The sequence below is a fragment of the Lampetra planeri genome, chromosome 25 (genome assembly GCF_965212315.1).
Source record: "Lampetra planeri chromosome 25, kcLamPlan1.2.h2, whole genome shotgun sequence".
In the NCBI taxonomy this organism is placed as follows: Eukaryota; Metazoa; Chordata; class Hyperoartia; order Petromyzontiformes; family Petromyzontidae; genus Lampetra; species Lampetra planeri.
This window is the reverse complement of record NC_136131.1, coordinates 3,968,205-3,984,235: the sequence shown is the minus strand read 5'-3', so window position 1 is coordinate 3,984,235 and position 16,031 is coordinate 3,968,205. Positions and strand designations below refer to the sequence as shown.

Genomic DNA, 16,031 nt, shown 5'->3' with positions numbered 1-16,031 from the left:
CAGGCAGAGAGAACAAATAGCCAGAGAGAGAAAAAAGATAAGCTTAAAACTTCCCCGTAGAAGTGGTTCAATCTTAATTTTTTGAGCTTTCGTGACTGCAGGAATTATTCTTTGGTTCTTTCGGTTAAGTCACGTCTAAAGATAAAATAATAAATTAAAATAATAGCGACGTTTCGATTGCAACTTAACCGAAAGAACCAAAGAATAATTCCTGCAGTCACGAAAGCTCCAAAAATTAACTTCCCCATTTGGTTTGATGCCGGGTTATCAGAAGCTAACGAACTAATCGTACTAAACAAACACCCTTTTCCGCTTCTTGCGCCTCTGCCCGCCCGCCTCTTCCCCAGGCCCCTGAGCAGCATGTCAGCCAAGGACCGTGGCTCCCTGCCGTCTTGCGGACCCTACATCAAGACGGAGCCGTGCAGCCCCTCGCCGTTGGGCGACTCGCTGGCGCAGCAGCACAGCCCCAGCGGCTCGTCGGACACGAGCGGCAGCTACGGCGTCGGCATGAGCTCGTCGGCGATGCACGGCCGCCCTTACCGCCACCACACCTCCTCTTCCGCCGCGGCGGCGGCGGCGGACTCGACGCACGCGCGGAACAACGGCCTCGACTCGCCCTTCTCCGCCGCGGCCGCGGCGGCCTCCTCCGCCGTTTCTTCGTCCGCCGCCTCATCCGCGGCGGCGGCCGCCGTGGCCATGGTGGGGCCCGGCGGCCCCAACGGTCGCAAGCGCTACGACGACTCGCCGCCGGGCGCCGACGTGCAGACCAAGTGCGAGTACATGCTCAACGCCATGCCCAAGCGCCTGTGCCTGGTGTGCGGGGACGTGGCGTCGGGCTACCACTACGGCGTGGCGTCCTGCGAGGCCTGCAAGGCGTTCTTCAAGCGCACCATCCAGGGTGAGGGGGCTTCTCGCCGGCGCTTCCACGTGGGCGGGGGGGCGGTTCACGCGTTCGTCCGCTGATACGGTACCCAACGTTTTGCCCCTCGTGCCCAAGGAGACGCGCTGGCAAGGTTGAGTTCGGTTGTCACCCGTGGCCGTCTGTGGTCCGTCACTCATCGTGGTTCTTTCCGGATTTGCACGATGTTCAAGGTGCCAATCAAGGCCAGCGAATTGTTTTCTGCTGCGATTTGTTCATTTATCCAGGGTATGTATGTGCGTTGAACTTCTTTCATGCCATAAGTGGTCAAACGCGCTAATCGGAGGTGCAGAAAGCCTCATGGAGTGTTAAGACCCCCCAAGACTCTTCCAGAGAATCCTGCATTGTTGAGAAGTTGGGCCTCACTTCCATTTGAATCGAAGTTTTCAATTGTGGAGTAAACTGGAGAATAACACGTAAAAGTGTGCACATGTTATTCGATCAAGAGCCCACTTTCTGTACTGCCGTCCTCTGAAGATTTCATAATTTGTTGTATTCTGTGAGGCTCCCGTAGAAATGTTCACGATCCGGGCAACCCTGCCTCCAGATCGCCAAGGTGCAGGCGTGTTTTATCATCGCGCTCAATGATCAATTAACAAAACTAACCAACTCATTGACTAAAATGTATTACTGATGCCATATTTCACTTCTATTTCACCCCAAAACAAATTTCATCAGGGAATTTTTTTTGTCTCCTCCTCTGCTACCTGGACCCCCTTTTGTTTCTCAGACATCGGTGTCAAATTGAACGACGACACCCTCTCAATTAGTCAAGTTTGTCAATGCCAATTATCGCTTTACAAAGTGCGATTAGCTTGGAAATTCACCATCAAACAAAAAAAGATAATCACCCGAGACCGGCTTCCCGTGCGGCCCGAGAGTGAATAGCGTGCAACGTTTTCAAGCGGGTGCAGAATCCTTCCCTCGTCTTGAGAATGAGTGAGAGCGGGACAGGGGGAGGGCACGGTGAGGGGCTGATCAACAAGTCTGTGAAGCCTGACAAAGGAGCGGCGATGCGACGGAGTGCATCGGCTTTCCTTGAGGTTGCGCCGTACGGCTCTCCGGACGTTGTCCGTCGGGCGCAAGCATGCGTTTGTTCAGCACGATGTCCGAAACTAGTGGTTTATGGAGGAAATTAGAGCTTCTTCAGGAACTGAAGCTGCTGGAGGCGAAACGTCGGACATCAGGCAAAACGACACGCTGCCCAACCTGAAAAGAGCTGCTGCAACAAAGATTGATCCGTTCTTGAATAGGAATTTACCTTCATGATTCACGACCGTATTTAATTGCCGTGGATTAATTCAGACACTTTCGTGGTGCTTGTATTTGTGTTCGTTAAATTTGAGAGCTCTGGGGTGGAACAAAAATATCCATATGAATCCGAATAAATCAGGAGAAATCTGGAGAAATCCATACCCATTCGCGACATGGCTACCAGTGACTTGTACATGCTTCCACGGTTATTCATTGATTAACTCACCACAGAGAGAAAGCAATTTTCCAGTGACAATAAAGTGACACCTTGTATCTGTGGCCAGCGGTTCACAGTCTGAACGTTGTAAGTTTAAATCTCGGTTGGGAGTCATTAATCCCTGGAGGGTCGATAAAACAGGGAACCACTTTGTGGGGAAGTCAACAGGAGTGATCCTGTGGTCAAACTCCACCCTTACGCTGCGGCGATCATCGTTTGAGTCACAAGTCACATTGGACTTCAGCTTGTGGTCTCGCGGTTTACGCAGCGATTCATGCAAACGGCTGTTTTGGGGAAAAGATGAGCGAATGCCTCGCAACGCTGGAGCATCAGTGTTGATGCTCCAGTGTTTATAAACGTGCGTTTAGAGTATTTGGCTGCGATACATTTCCACATGATAAGCCACTTCGTCGGTCAATCATTTGTGGCCAGGTCGCTTCTGAAAAAGAGCCTTATCTGGATTCGAATCTTTCTTCACGGCAGGAATTTATCTTTGGTTCTTTCTTTACCGAAAAAAGAGTAAGAGCCTTACCTGTTAAAAAAAATGCATTTTGTAGTTAAGTTTCAGGTCATCAAAATGCATTTTACCACAAGGGGACCTCGCGTAAAAAAATTGTGGATTCATTGGGGCACGTTGCCGTGTTTTACGTGAAGCCGCAAACTTTTCGATGGCCCCCTCTCTCGCCCGTAATCAGGGCGGCATCCCTCAGAACATCTCGTCCGTTTATGAGCAGAGCACTCATGCGCAGACAGTAATGGCAGCCCTTTCCATTCACAATCACGGGACATTATAAGTGGGCACATTCTCAAAGGTCACCTTTAATTACTAATTATCCAGAATGCACACAGCTGGCTGGCTATTTGTATTATTGCACAAACCGTTACAATAATGAGTAGCGTGTACAATTACGTTTGCGCTAATAATGTTAAAAAATAACGTTCAACAGAAGAAGAGGAAGAAAAAAAAATTGCTCCCTCAACAAAATTAGCACAACCGCCTCTTTTATTTATAATGAGCACATTTGCAAGTGTGCTATTACCGCGGATTAGCTGATCGTCGTACACCAGATAGGATCTCCCTCACTCTTTTAACAGGGACAACTGGCAGTTTTTGCTTTAAGCAACTTTCCATTAGCTGAACGCTCCCACCAGATCTTAAAAACCTTTGCCGCGCGCGACTATAATTGGGCACAAGGCACGACGGAGATGGTGCGGCACGTTTGCAGTGTTAAGTTGCTTACAACAGCTGCTGTGATCACCTCCTTTGTCTGTAAACTTTGGTCATCTACACCGGCGCACCCTGTGAATGCCAAGCGAAGTGTCCGGAAGGCTTAAGTGAGAGGCTCATTTAAGCCGCGGAAAAGCAAGGGCTCTCCTGAAATAGGTGACACTTCAGTTCTGGGAGACGAGATTGTAGGTTTTTCCTGCCATTGCATGGGCATAGGACGAAGAACTTGCAGGGCCCAATGATGGACGTAATTTAAGGTTTCGAAGGAATCTGCACTAATGTAGTGATTCAAATAAAGCTAGCACTATTACACGCATCGGACGCAAAAGGTTGCACGTGCATTTGAATTACACGTTAAAAATAGAAATGCCAAATGCTGTATTTATACCCGCTACTGACTTAATAATAATATAATTTTCTATTCATTGAACACTGAAAACAGTGAACCATCTTTGTCAGTTGTATAACCAAAAAGGCCTCACTGGGTTTCAGGACCCCTTTTCAACAGTATTTCCCCCAAAAAAAAGTGCGCTGCAAATGCACAAATATATATTCGTCATGCAACCCCAACTATAGACCGTACAGTCAACCACAGTAGCCTGTGCTCCTTCAACAGAGGAGGACGAACGGCAAACCCACACGAAACTCTCTCTCCTCAATCCCTCTCTGAGTGGTTAGCAGACCTGGACATTGGCATATAGCTCCTGAACATACATTTTTTTGACAAAGCCAGTTTTAGTTAAAAACACAGCTATTTCCATACGAAATAATAGAAATTCGCTCAAAGGGGAAAAAAAACAACAAATATTCAGTGTCGGTGACCTTTTGGGTAATGGGCCCTTCTTCCTTTCAGGATGCCGCTCGAGAATGCATCGCCTCGCTCTCTGTGTGGCTAAAGGCAAAGCATCGGCCACTGTCATAACAGAGCTGGGAAGTTGTGGTGCTGACTGTGCACCAATGGCTGTATCTGGCAGAAGGGAGGAAGTGAAGGCGAGCTGCGATGGCATCAATTGCATTGGCCGTGGCGAGCTCTTGATGATTGTGTTTTCAAGCTCCGAGTGCTGAATGTTTGATTTCCTAAGGGGTAGAACTCTATACTTCATTAGCTGCCGTTTGATGCCAAATTTATCGTGGCGTGCAAGCGCTGCAGTTAAGCAGCCTCGGCAAATGCGGACGCGCAGTAACACGTGACCGGCAGTGATTGTGTCTCTCTGCAGAGGAGACGAATGGTGGCCTTGCAATGCAGTCACTGGCGTGACACATTGGGTTGTTGTACACAGAAGTTTTTTTTTCACTAAAATAAAAATGAAATACATTAAGAGCACTCTTTTTATCCACCAAACACGAGTGTTTTATCGGCCATGTTATCCGCAAATTGTTTCACCGTTAATACATGGAAACAAATCACGGACATACGTAAATAGTAGGATGAGTAGGGGCATGGATAATAGGAGTTTTCACTGGCCCTTGACTTTTTTCTGATTGTAGGAGTCGCGAGTAATGGGGTCGTAGATAAGAGGCGAGTCTGCAGTAGAGAAATATTGTTGTTAACCCAACTTACCTCGATTTGTCTGCAGTGAGAAAACTCAGGACCAGGGTAAATGTGAATCTGGCTTATTGCTGCCTTCGTGACCCTGATAGACCTACAGCATGGCTTGGAAAGGGTCATTTAATTAAAATAAATTTCTGAAATAATAAGTTCAAAGGTTAATGAGCAGCTTGTGCGTGGTTATTTGTCTTTATTGACTATTTGATAATGCTGCATAGATGATGGAACATAGAGTAATATTGACATTGTTGTCATTGTAGAAACCGCTAAGAAAATTATATTTTATAGACAAAGACTAAGATCGCCCAGCTGCCTTTGCGTCCCCGTTGCTGATGTTTCCACGTCGCACCACATTCTCGTTTTATTGCCGAGCCTACCTAGGAGAGGCCCAGGAACGGGTCAAATACACGCCACTGATCTTGGCCGAGAGCGGGAATCGAACTCGTGTGACTGGTCGTTTTCGCACGCGTGTGTACGCACCCACAGACACGCACAGCGTAGAATTTTCTGGTCTACAAAACATGTTTGTGGTACATATCTGTATTTGTTTACATGTACACACTTCGATTGTCTACACATACACATATTTTACACGGCTTCTTATTTACACAATGATGGAAAAAAAAACACAGCCTCCATTCATGTCTCATCAGGTGCTGTGGCAAGACACCTTTTAAGGCTGAGTTCACCTAAGTGACGCCCAGGACAAGTTTATCCAAAAATGTGTGAATATATTCCCATGTGGCAGTGATTGTAGTACAACGCACCGAACCACAAATGCATCAAATTACTCGGCTACTAACATTGACTCCCACGTTCATTGGTACCCATTATATACGGAATGTTGGGTCGACATTAGCCCAACGTGTTGGTCCAACGTTGCATGTCTACTGAGTACGTATCATCGTGATACATTAATCTAAGGATTTGGTTGTTATTTTTTTATACGTCTGTTATGTTGCGTAAATTACACACTCGTGCTCATTTGGACTCATGTGGCGAATGAACTGGAATAAACGCGGCTGTAAAAATGAAGCCATAGCAAAAACGAGACTACAGCCCAGCCAAAGATCACTCGATTATTTTTGTTCCATCTAATCGCTGGTGGGAGAGGTGAATTATAAAAAAAAAACACTATGACAAAGATCGCGTGTATAGCCTTTAACAGACTGTTGGGGCAAGTGCTGTTAGAGACCGCCTACGAAGGCCGATTCGGCACATTACCGATGCCCGGCAGCCTTTGTCTCCCGAGTGCTGATTCGTATACACACACTGCACCAGGTGCTCATTTAAGTCTGAGTCGACCTAGGGTAGGCTCAGAACCTATTCAAACATTTGTCACTGACGTTGGTCGTGAACAGGAATCGAACTTGGGTTGTCCACAGACGGCACACGCCAGCGCAGTTGTACATGCATCCGGCAGTGGTGTAGTGTTTCCACTACACATTATATATGCGCACACATTCATTGTTCAAGATGCACATAACAGCGCACATATTTACATATTTACTGGGGGTGGGTGGGTCGTCTAGTTACTACAGAGCCAGCCTCCTGCTTCACAGTTCGCTGGCTCAAATCTAACCGAATTCCCACGGTAATGTGCTTTGGGAACATCGTCAAACAAGCATGCTGTCTGCTAATTTGTGTGGACACATAAAAAAAAAGCCACCGTTCTCCAGAGTGCTTGATTGTCTGCTGGTGTCGGGACCAAATTGGGAACATTAGCCACGATGAGTGGTTGCGTGGCCTTGTAAGTCAATGTGCTTTTGCCGCTGAGCGAGTTTGCATGGGAGACTCGAGGCTTTGATTTCTGCCCATTGGCCCAGTAGCTTGTGCGTTTAAATACCCAAAGCACGCCGACGTTCATCACAGCGGTAGTCAAAATTGGGGCCAATTTCGCCCCCCCCCTCCCCGCCTTTTTTTGTATTCTCCTACAGCTTAGGGAGGCACCAGGGTTGTGGAGTTGATCGGAGCAGTTTATTTAAACGTGCTGTTTAGACAGGTTTCCATTGCACTTTAATCCGTAATGCGTTTTCGCTGGTCTCAACGCCCCCGTTCATAACCTCTGTGTGTACCTGAATTGTTATGTTAATAAAACATAATGTTGGGGGGGGGGGGGGGAAATCACACCAATATCCGTTTTCAAGAGCAGGTCACCGGGCAAAGCCATGAAAAGCCATGGCACCCCAATTCAACATTTGAAAATGAAGATAAGTGCTCCTTAACCTAGATGACCACTTATTGAGTAAACATCCCAATGCAGGAGCATAAATTGCCCGGACAAATAAATGCCACCACCAATGTTAGTTGGAAATGTTTCATCCCATTGGCTATTGTCGAGCATAGCGATGATCTTTATTCTGCTGCTCTGGTAGTGCTATGCGGCTGTATTGTTCTACTGTGCTGTTGTTTGGCACGTTGTCCGACACTTCACTCCACGTGCTGAGGTAGCTTCTTCAGAAAGTAAAGCAATTATATCCAGCAACGTCAGACATCGTGCCGAACAACGCGCAAATACGATCCTAAAAGACATCGGGGAGCTGTACAATACATCAACTTGATTTCGCGTGAAGTTTCACTGCTGGGTCACAAAAAAGGTTTCGGAACTCGTCGCCACGACACTGGGCTTCTCAGTTTTGCGTTGTGCTGTGTCCCATCAACCCAGCGTCGTCAGACCGACGAAGGGCCGGTTGGGAGCACAGGCCCGCGCATGGCCAGTAACCACCAGCGGTGCTCCTGATCAACAATTCCTCTCGCACCATCGATACTTTATCGATGCTTATTTTTTTCCCCCGCACACCTCCAATCAGCACGGTTGGCTACGTACGGTGTGAAAGAAGTTCAGCATACTTACATACATACATACATACACACGTATGTACTCGCGTCATCGCGAGCACAGCAGTGCGGTCCGCGTGCCCTCGTGCGCTCACGTGCGCCCGGTGTGTGCGTGCGCGTGCGTGCGTTTCTGTGTCTTTGTGTCTCAGGGAACATCGAGTACAGCTGCCCAGCGTCCAACGAGTGCGAGATCACGAAGCGGAGGCGCAAGGCCTGCCAGGCCTGCCGCTTCATGAAGTGCCTCAAAGTGGGAATGCTCCGAGAAGGTTAGAGGCACCGGCCGCCGGGAGATTCCCTCGGTCGCACGACACGCAGCTGCTCCTGCAACACGCGTATGTTGCGCGCGTATGTTGGTACGTCTGTGGTGCATCGGCCGGTCATCTAAGTCGGTCAACCCATGGCACCTGGGTCTGTTCCGTGACCTGCCAGCGGGTGTTCGACACTTTCACGTGGCCCGAAAGTGCACCTAGCCTGGCACAAGCGCTGTGGTGACGTCACTTAGTGGCGAATGGCGGTTGTTGTTGTTTGTTGTTTTAGGTATGTATATGGAAATGTTGAAGTTTTTTCGCATGATACTCAGACAACTGTGCTAATCGGAGGAACGGTAATGTCACGTGCCTCCCGCCCTCCCCCCACCCTCCCCCCGCCCCCCCCCAACCGTCTCTCTCTCCCCCCAAACTGATGAATTGTGAATTGATTTCCGACGTAGGCTTTCACGGCCAATATTCTGATTCTTAATTAGTTTTTATTTGGCTTAGGTCGTCATGTAGGGTTTAATGTCCCTTTGTTTTTAAAGCTGAGCTTTGCTAACACCTGGGCTTTTTGTGCGTGCCTGATGATACTGGATGTGATCTCCAGAAAAAAAACTTCGGACAAAATTCTGGTCTGCTGACAAGCTGGATCGGTTGCCACGTGACAATCCGATTCAATTGACTGTCGAATTGTTAATTGTCACAGTTTGGGTGTTGTGACTTCACAAGTTTGTACCGTCTTGCTTTACAGTTTCGTTCCCTGCATTAGGCTGAATATAAGCGTCTTAATTGCTTAAACTTTGTGCGATAAAAAACACACACATTCTTGCGTGCATGATTTTCTTTTAATAATTAAATCGGTTACATGCCTACTAAGTTACAGGTCTAATAAGGTAAATTCAATACGCATTTAAATTCAGCACATTGTCTATAGAAAGTGCGCGGTGCGTCTTGTTCCGTACGAGTCCAGTGTTGCGATCGCAGAGATTTCCGTACCGGGGAAATCCACGGGAAAATTAATGAATTTCTTCAGCAAAATGCCACTGGGCATCTTTGCTAAATGAGCTGTGTTCTTCTCAATGGAGCTGCCCTTTACGCAAGAGAGATTGAAAGAAATAAACATTCTTTTGGGGCACCCCCCCCCCCACCATGCTGGGCTACTAAAGGGTTTGAGTTTACGGTTTGTTTGAAACAGCAGGGCATTGTGAATGCTGGTGGGTTAATTTATTTCAAAATTACTAGAGGCTGGGCTGGTTGGGTGGGTGGCATCACAGCTACGGGGCCTACTCATTCCGGCGTCGCAGAATCGTGAGATTTGGCAGCGGCAACTTGAGGATTCCTTCATCCAGCAGTGGATTGACCACGGCTGATGATAGCGTGGTATTAACCCTTTCCCGTTCCGAGACGTCAGCAAATGTTGCAGGGTGGGGGTCCCATTACCGCTGAATCTCGGAGCACACAAGCGGCTCAGTGTTAATTTTATTTAGAGAGGTGTAGTAGTGCCGTTGTTTTTAAAGACATCGCACTCACCGCAGAGAACTGTAGTGACATGACTGCACTCTACGATAGCCGGCGCCAAACTGTGCCACACGCCCTCCAGCACGGCCTTGTGGGAGCCTTGGTCCCGATGAAGTTATTTTATTTTAGTTTTTATTCCGTTGACCTACATCTATGTTATCTTGAACGCGACCGGAGGTAAAACGGATAATGTATATACATGTACGTCATTGGAACAGGAAAGGGTTAATGTGGGCTATCCAGCTTCTAGTTTTAAAAGCGTCAAACGAAATGGGGAGTATACGCGTGTTAATCCACAGATTACGCGACCTTTCATCGAAGAAGAGCCTTAAGATGATTTCATAAGGAATATTTACTCTTAAAATATTCGCAACAAATACACACGCATATGAGTGCGCGCACATATTCAACCACCGTCGGTCTCATAGATGTGATTATTGTATCTCTCAGACGTGCGTGTGTGTGTAGCAGTGACATGTTGATGAATGAACTACATACGGGTATGCAGATATGCTTCAATGATGTATAATATTAGTGACCTGGGGTCACCCACTAGCCATACACATTAGTGGCAATTGTAGCCTGGCCTGGTGCTTGGACTTCCCTTAGATCAACTCAGCATGAAATAATTTTAAGAATATGGCATAGGTTACTTTACATCGTGACTAGTCGTGGTGCAGGACATTCCACTCGTTTGTGTAATATATACATTTGTGTATGATACGGTTCGTGTAATGTACCTTAACAGGTGCTCCGCTGGTCCCAAGCTAAATGGAATAATCGTATATCTTAGCATGTCTGCTATCGCTGAGTGCATGCACTTCGACATGACATGGTTGCATGCATGTGTGCGATTACACGCATGTTGGGAGTAGTCAATTGGGAGTGGCAGTGTCGTGGATAGAGCGCTGCGCAATAAACCCAGTGACCCGAGTTCGATTTTCCACTCGTGGACAAGACCAGAATCGAATATTTGAACTGGTACTGGGCCTCCCCTAGGTCGACTTAGCCTCAAATGAGTACCTGGTACGGTGTGTAAATCGTTGGCACTTTGGAGACAAAGGCGGCCGGGCGTGGTGCTGGCCACCCACCTCGTTGTATGCCGTGCCGGCCTTTATCGGTGCCCGCTAACAGCATCTGCCCCAACAGTCTGTTAAAGGCGATATACGGGGGTTCTTTGTGTGCGTGTATGAAAGCATGCACTTGTGCATGCATGTGTGTGTGTGTGTGCTCTCTCCCATGCTTGTCTGTCTTATTTACTCAAGCCTCAGAGCCTATTGAACCATGCCTGTGTATATTGTCCCGTGCAAATAGAACCTTGCTCACGAATAGCAATGGATCACCACGTTGAGGCCATCCTCTGTGATTCCACAACAAAGCCGGCGTTCTCTTCAAGATTACCAAGCACCGAACAAAAACATCAGCCAATTACATCCCAACACAGGCCGTGTAAATGCAGCGATTTCCAGCGACACACACAGGGAGATCTCAGGCTCCCCCTTAGCATGTAGCCATGCCTCAGCTACTCCTGTACGCCTCCACACCTTAGCAAAAAGGGGAATTAATTTAATATATATTTTTAAAATCACTTGATGGATCACTCCGTGCATTCATGTGGAGTATGGAGCCAGCTTGCCTTTCTCGCCAGCGCCACGCATTCCCTTTGTGCCGGGAGATCAATGGCAAAACATGACGCATGTCAAAGGCATAGCTGTGCGTAACATATGGCCCTAGTTAACGAATCAATGGGGTGATATGCCACGTTCACTTGAAACAGTCAATAACTGGAATTAGTTGGCTCTTAATTGTAATATTTCTTAATTACGCTACGTCCACTGCTGGCCTACGCCTGCAATATATTAACAAGGGGAGTCAATCGGATGTGCTTGTAAGGGGCACTGCGTATGTTGACGCAGTAAGATTTCGGTGGTGTTGAATATGCACTTTTAGTGCTGTGTTGCAATGAAAATGGAGAGAATTTTCTTTTGGCCAAAATGTAAAAAAAAAGTTATCCTTCTGCCTGGCACATCTTGAGGTTCAGCATTGAAAGTGTTCACACGAAATATAAAGTACATTATTTAATAACTTTAGCCATCTCCGTGTGCCATTGTCCGTTAATGCAAGCCCCATGAATGCTACAGAGGGCTGCTGTATACAACAGAAAGCTTCGCTGGTTGGGTGACGGGAATATTCAGCGATGATGACTACTTATGAAAGTGAAACGATTGAATATTTATCATACCAACAGTAAAAAAAAATAAGTCATACATTTAGCATTTTCATTTGGTGGCCAGACCAGAGAAGCTATGAGCTTGCAATGAGCCACAGGCTCTTTTCCCATGTGTGCCTTATGTACGTGTACAGGACATGCCATATCAATACAGTTTCTCATCATGGGACATCCCTTGCCAGTATGAAGGTCCCATAATGTAGCTCCTCAGCCCGAGCTATAAATGTCCCAATAGTGGCATTGTCTTTGTGCTGTTCGCCTTTTGGGGTCCTCTGGTCTAACGCCGTTTGAGACAAGGCTCTATAGAAAGCTGTCTCTGGTGTGGACCAATCAGTTTTAAAGACAATGCAAATACTACCAGAGCATGTTTTTGTTTGGTAGCATGTTCACCACAAGTATATGTGGTTAATGCAGACATGATTCCTTGCAAAAGGTTTCAGTTTGGTGTTTTAACATCTTAACACCTGTTTTATTGCCAGAAAGGGTTAAAAACCTATTCTTATATTCAGTTTCTCATGATGCCATGTGACCCGAATTTCTTCACGTGCATTTTAATACGGCGTTAACTCGAGATATCCTACCGATAAGAGAAACAAAAAATCACGTGGAACGAGTTTTGTATATTTGGAATTTCAAGGGGAAATTTCAGATATTGATCATTGACATGTTATACTAATTTTAAGTGTCCCGAGTGCGAACAATTATGACATCACCATGTGAATTACACCTTTGGTAGAAAGTTGCCTTGTATATTTTTGCACTACTGGTGGGGAAAAGTGCAGAAGCGACGTCGTATTACTGACTTCACCGCTACTTTTGGATTAATCGGAAATAAAATAAAATTGGATCATCCGAATTGTCCGCATGTAGGCTCGATTTTCAGATCTTTTCTTTAGTTTGGTAAGAAAATTGACAATATATCATGCCTATTTTTATAAGTGTTTATACACTGACTAATATACACACACATGCCTCAGGTTTTCAAACTTTGTAGTTTTTTATTGAGATTTTCCGCAAGTTTATATTTTAGAAGAAGAATAAAAATTCACACACACACTTCTACATTCAGATACTGAAACTATTTAACACTCTGACCCCCTGGGCACAGGGCCTCTGTAGGTTTTAACATTTACTCCCACAGAATTATATCGGCCCGGTTGCACCCCCTGTTTGTTTTTAATAGAAACCTGCTCTGGCGATATATTGAAACGCTTTTAGGGAAAGATTAATCCTGTGTTTGTTTTTTTTGTGTGTGTGTGGCGGCGTTTTCTTTTGTGTACAAATAGCTGCGGGCGGGCGAGGGGGAAACAGCGGGGACACGGTACAGTGGGTAAAATTGTAAACCCACCTCTCTCTTAAAATAAATAATATACTGTATAAATACAAGTTGGTATTTACTGTGCTTTAAATTGGGTGAGCCTGGATTTGGCGATGCTGGTGGACGAAGAAGAAGAAATGTTTGAAGTTTTATACACAAAATGCATTAGACGTTTCAAATTGAGGTAAACCTAGATATTTTATTTGCAAAACACTTTCGTTTATTTAAAGTTCATTTGGCGTACTAAAATGAGGTTTTTTTTGGTTCGCAATAGTTGTATTCCTATGTTTGAAATGTGCCTATTTCCAATCCACGGTGTTTCCGTATTGCATAATGCACGGTGGAGCCTATACACAACATTGAGATTTTGATTTAAAGCTTTCGTGACTGCAGGGATTCATATTCTTGGTTCTTTCGGTAAAGTCACGTAGAAGGGAAACAAAAAAATATATATTTTTTATTATTTCATTGTTTCCCTTCTACGTGACTTTACCGAAACAACCAAGAATACAATACTGTGAGTGTATTGTTTGTTTACATTTCATAGTGTGTATGTTTTCTGGTTCCTATTTCAACCTTGTTCAATCATCCTCATCCTCCTAAATCAACTAGTATTGCCTTTCAGTCGTCATCAGTTGCGTCCAAAATGTCGGCATCTCTCCCTTCTTCATGAGGGAATTGGGGGCATTGCTCTTCTCTTGAGGAGGCCCAGAGCTCGTTCGTTCGTTTGTCTCTCAGTCCGCTTGTCCTGGTGAGGGTCACGGCGGCAGCGTGTTGAGTAGGGCGGTCAAGATCTCCCTTTCCCTGGCGACAGACTCTAGCACTAAATTACTATTCACTACTATACATTACATTATACACGACTATACTAAACACTGCTATACGCTACACTATACACTACTATTCACTACACTATACATTACTAGACACTACACTATGCACTAGTATACACTACACTGTACACTACACTAAACACTTCAATACACTACACTATACACTACAATACATTACACTATAATACACTACACTATACACTACACTATACACTACACTATACACTAATATATACTATACACTACTATACACTATAATATACACTACAATACACTACACTTTACACTGCTATACACAGACTCTAGCTTTTCCTGGGGAACTCCCAGGCGTTCCCAGGCCAGCCGAGCGACATCGTCCCGCCAGCAGCAGCAGCGTGGTCCTGGGCCGGCCCCGGGGTCTTAACCCAGTGGGACGCTGATGCTGCTGCTGCTGCTGCCGCCCGGTAGAGTTCCAGGGAGAGTCGACCGGGGGCCCCATCCTCACCAGGTGGCCCGAACCACCTCAGTTGGCTCCTCTCGATCCGGAGGAGCAGCGGCTCGACTCCGAGGCTCCCCCAGATTACCGAACTCCTCCACCGATCACGGAGAGTGAGCCCGGCAACCCTGCGGAGAAACCTCGTTGCATAGAAAACCTAATTTCGGTGGCCCAGAGCTAGTGGTAGAAATTCCATTTTCCTGTGACAGGGGACAGTCACTCCAACAACCGTTGTTGCTTCTTCTTGGTTCTTTCGGTAAAGTCAGGTCTGTCGAGGAGACATTCAGACTCTGTCTCCTCGACAGACCTGTTCTCCACCTGAGGACGGCTCCTTGCGTTGTGGCTGAAACGTCGTGAGAATAATTTTATTATGTTTTATTTTTATTATTTTATTATTTCCCTTCTACGTGACTTTACCGAAAGAACCAAGAAGATGAATCCCTGCAGTCACGAAAGCTTTAAATCGAAATTTAACCGTTGTTGCCTTCCCACAAGTGGTACTCTTTTTTACATATTCCCGTGAGATGATGGTTTGAGGGGGCACCATGGTATAGGGTCTGTGTGGTTAAATAATGGGGTTAATGAAGATAGACGTGCAGATTTGTGTTGCTGTTTAAATTATAGACATGGCAACATAATTCTAATGTTCAAGTGGTTTCGCAGTGAAATGAGCATGGCACGATGCTCATTTATCCTTTACAGCCCTCTCAGAGTGCTGCGATTGCCACAATAATATGACAGGGGTGAGTTGATCCAACCTCGTGGGTGAAGCCGCTATCAAAACCCCATTGCCTCATCCTGCACTGCGTCCTGCTGCGTGTCTGGTGCCAGTGCTATGTTTTGAATGCTACAACAGGACAAACTCATGTTGGGCAGCATTACAGAATCCACGCATGTGCATGGTTTTTCTTCCTTGATTTAAATATCCGTTGAAGGTATGTATCGCTTTAACGACTTCATCGGCAGTATTTAAAAGATGATGTTATCTTCGTCATCGTTTTTAATAGCGCTTGTTAATGAAGAAGTTTCTTAAATAGATTGTGCATGCGTAACATCCCGTGATTTATGCCATGCTAAAGGCGATTTCGAATGTTTTGTGAGCGCATTATGAATGTATCGTTCAACATAGCAACCGCTACCGTCAACGCACTCATTCTATGACAATGGATCGTTTGAACCTCCACTCATATAATTGTTGAGTGCGTATCCCTTCGCCTCGTTATGAAGAGATACATGTGCCTGGTGCACTGGATCAGATCTGATTTGCAGAGTAAATTGAGGCAAAGTGAAAACACAACACGACACTTCCCCACGTTTGCCCTTTTAAACTGCTCCAAGTTACGCATGACAGTGCAACATTACTGTACGCGTGTACCGTGACATACTCTGCAATACCGTGGA

General features: G+C 46.0%; 1 protein-coding gene across 5 annotated transcripts in view; it reads left to right on the top strand.

Moving 5' to 3' along the window:
- The window catches only part of LOC144727255 (estrogen-related receptor gamma-like), a 402,552-nt gene that overhangs the window by 275,877 nt on the left and 110,644 nt on the right, over positions 1–16,031 (top strand). For all 5 annotated transcript variants that reach the window (XM_078605948.1, XM_078605949.1, XM_078605947.1 and 2 more), the window contains 2 exons: positions 348–898; positions 8,155–8,271. In XM_078605948.1, coding sequence (XP_078462074.1) covers positions 348–898; positions 8,155–8,271 — 668 coding nt within the window. The remainder of the gene's footprint in view (positions 1–347; positions 899–8,154; positions 8,272–16,031) is intronic.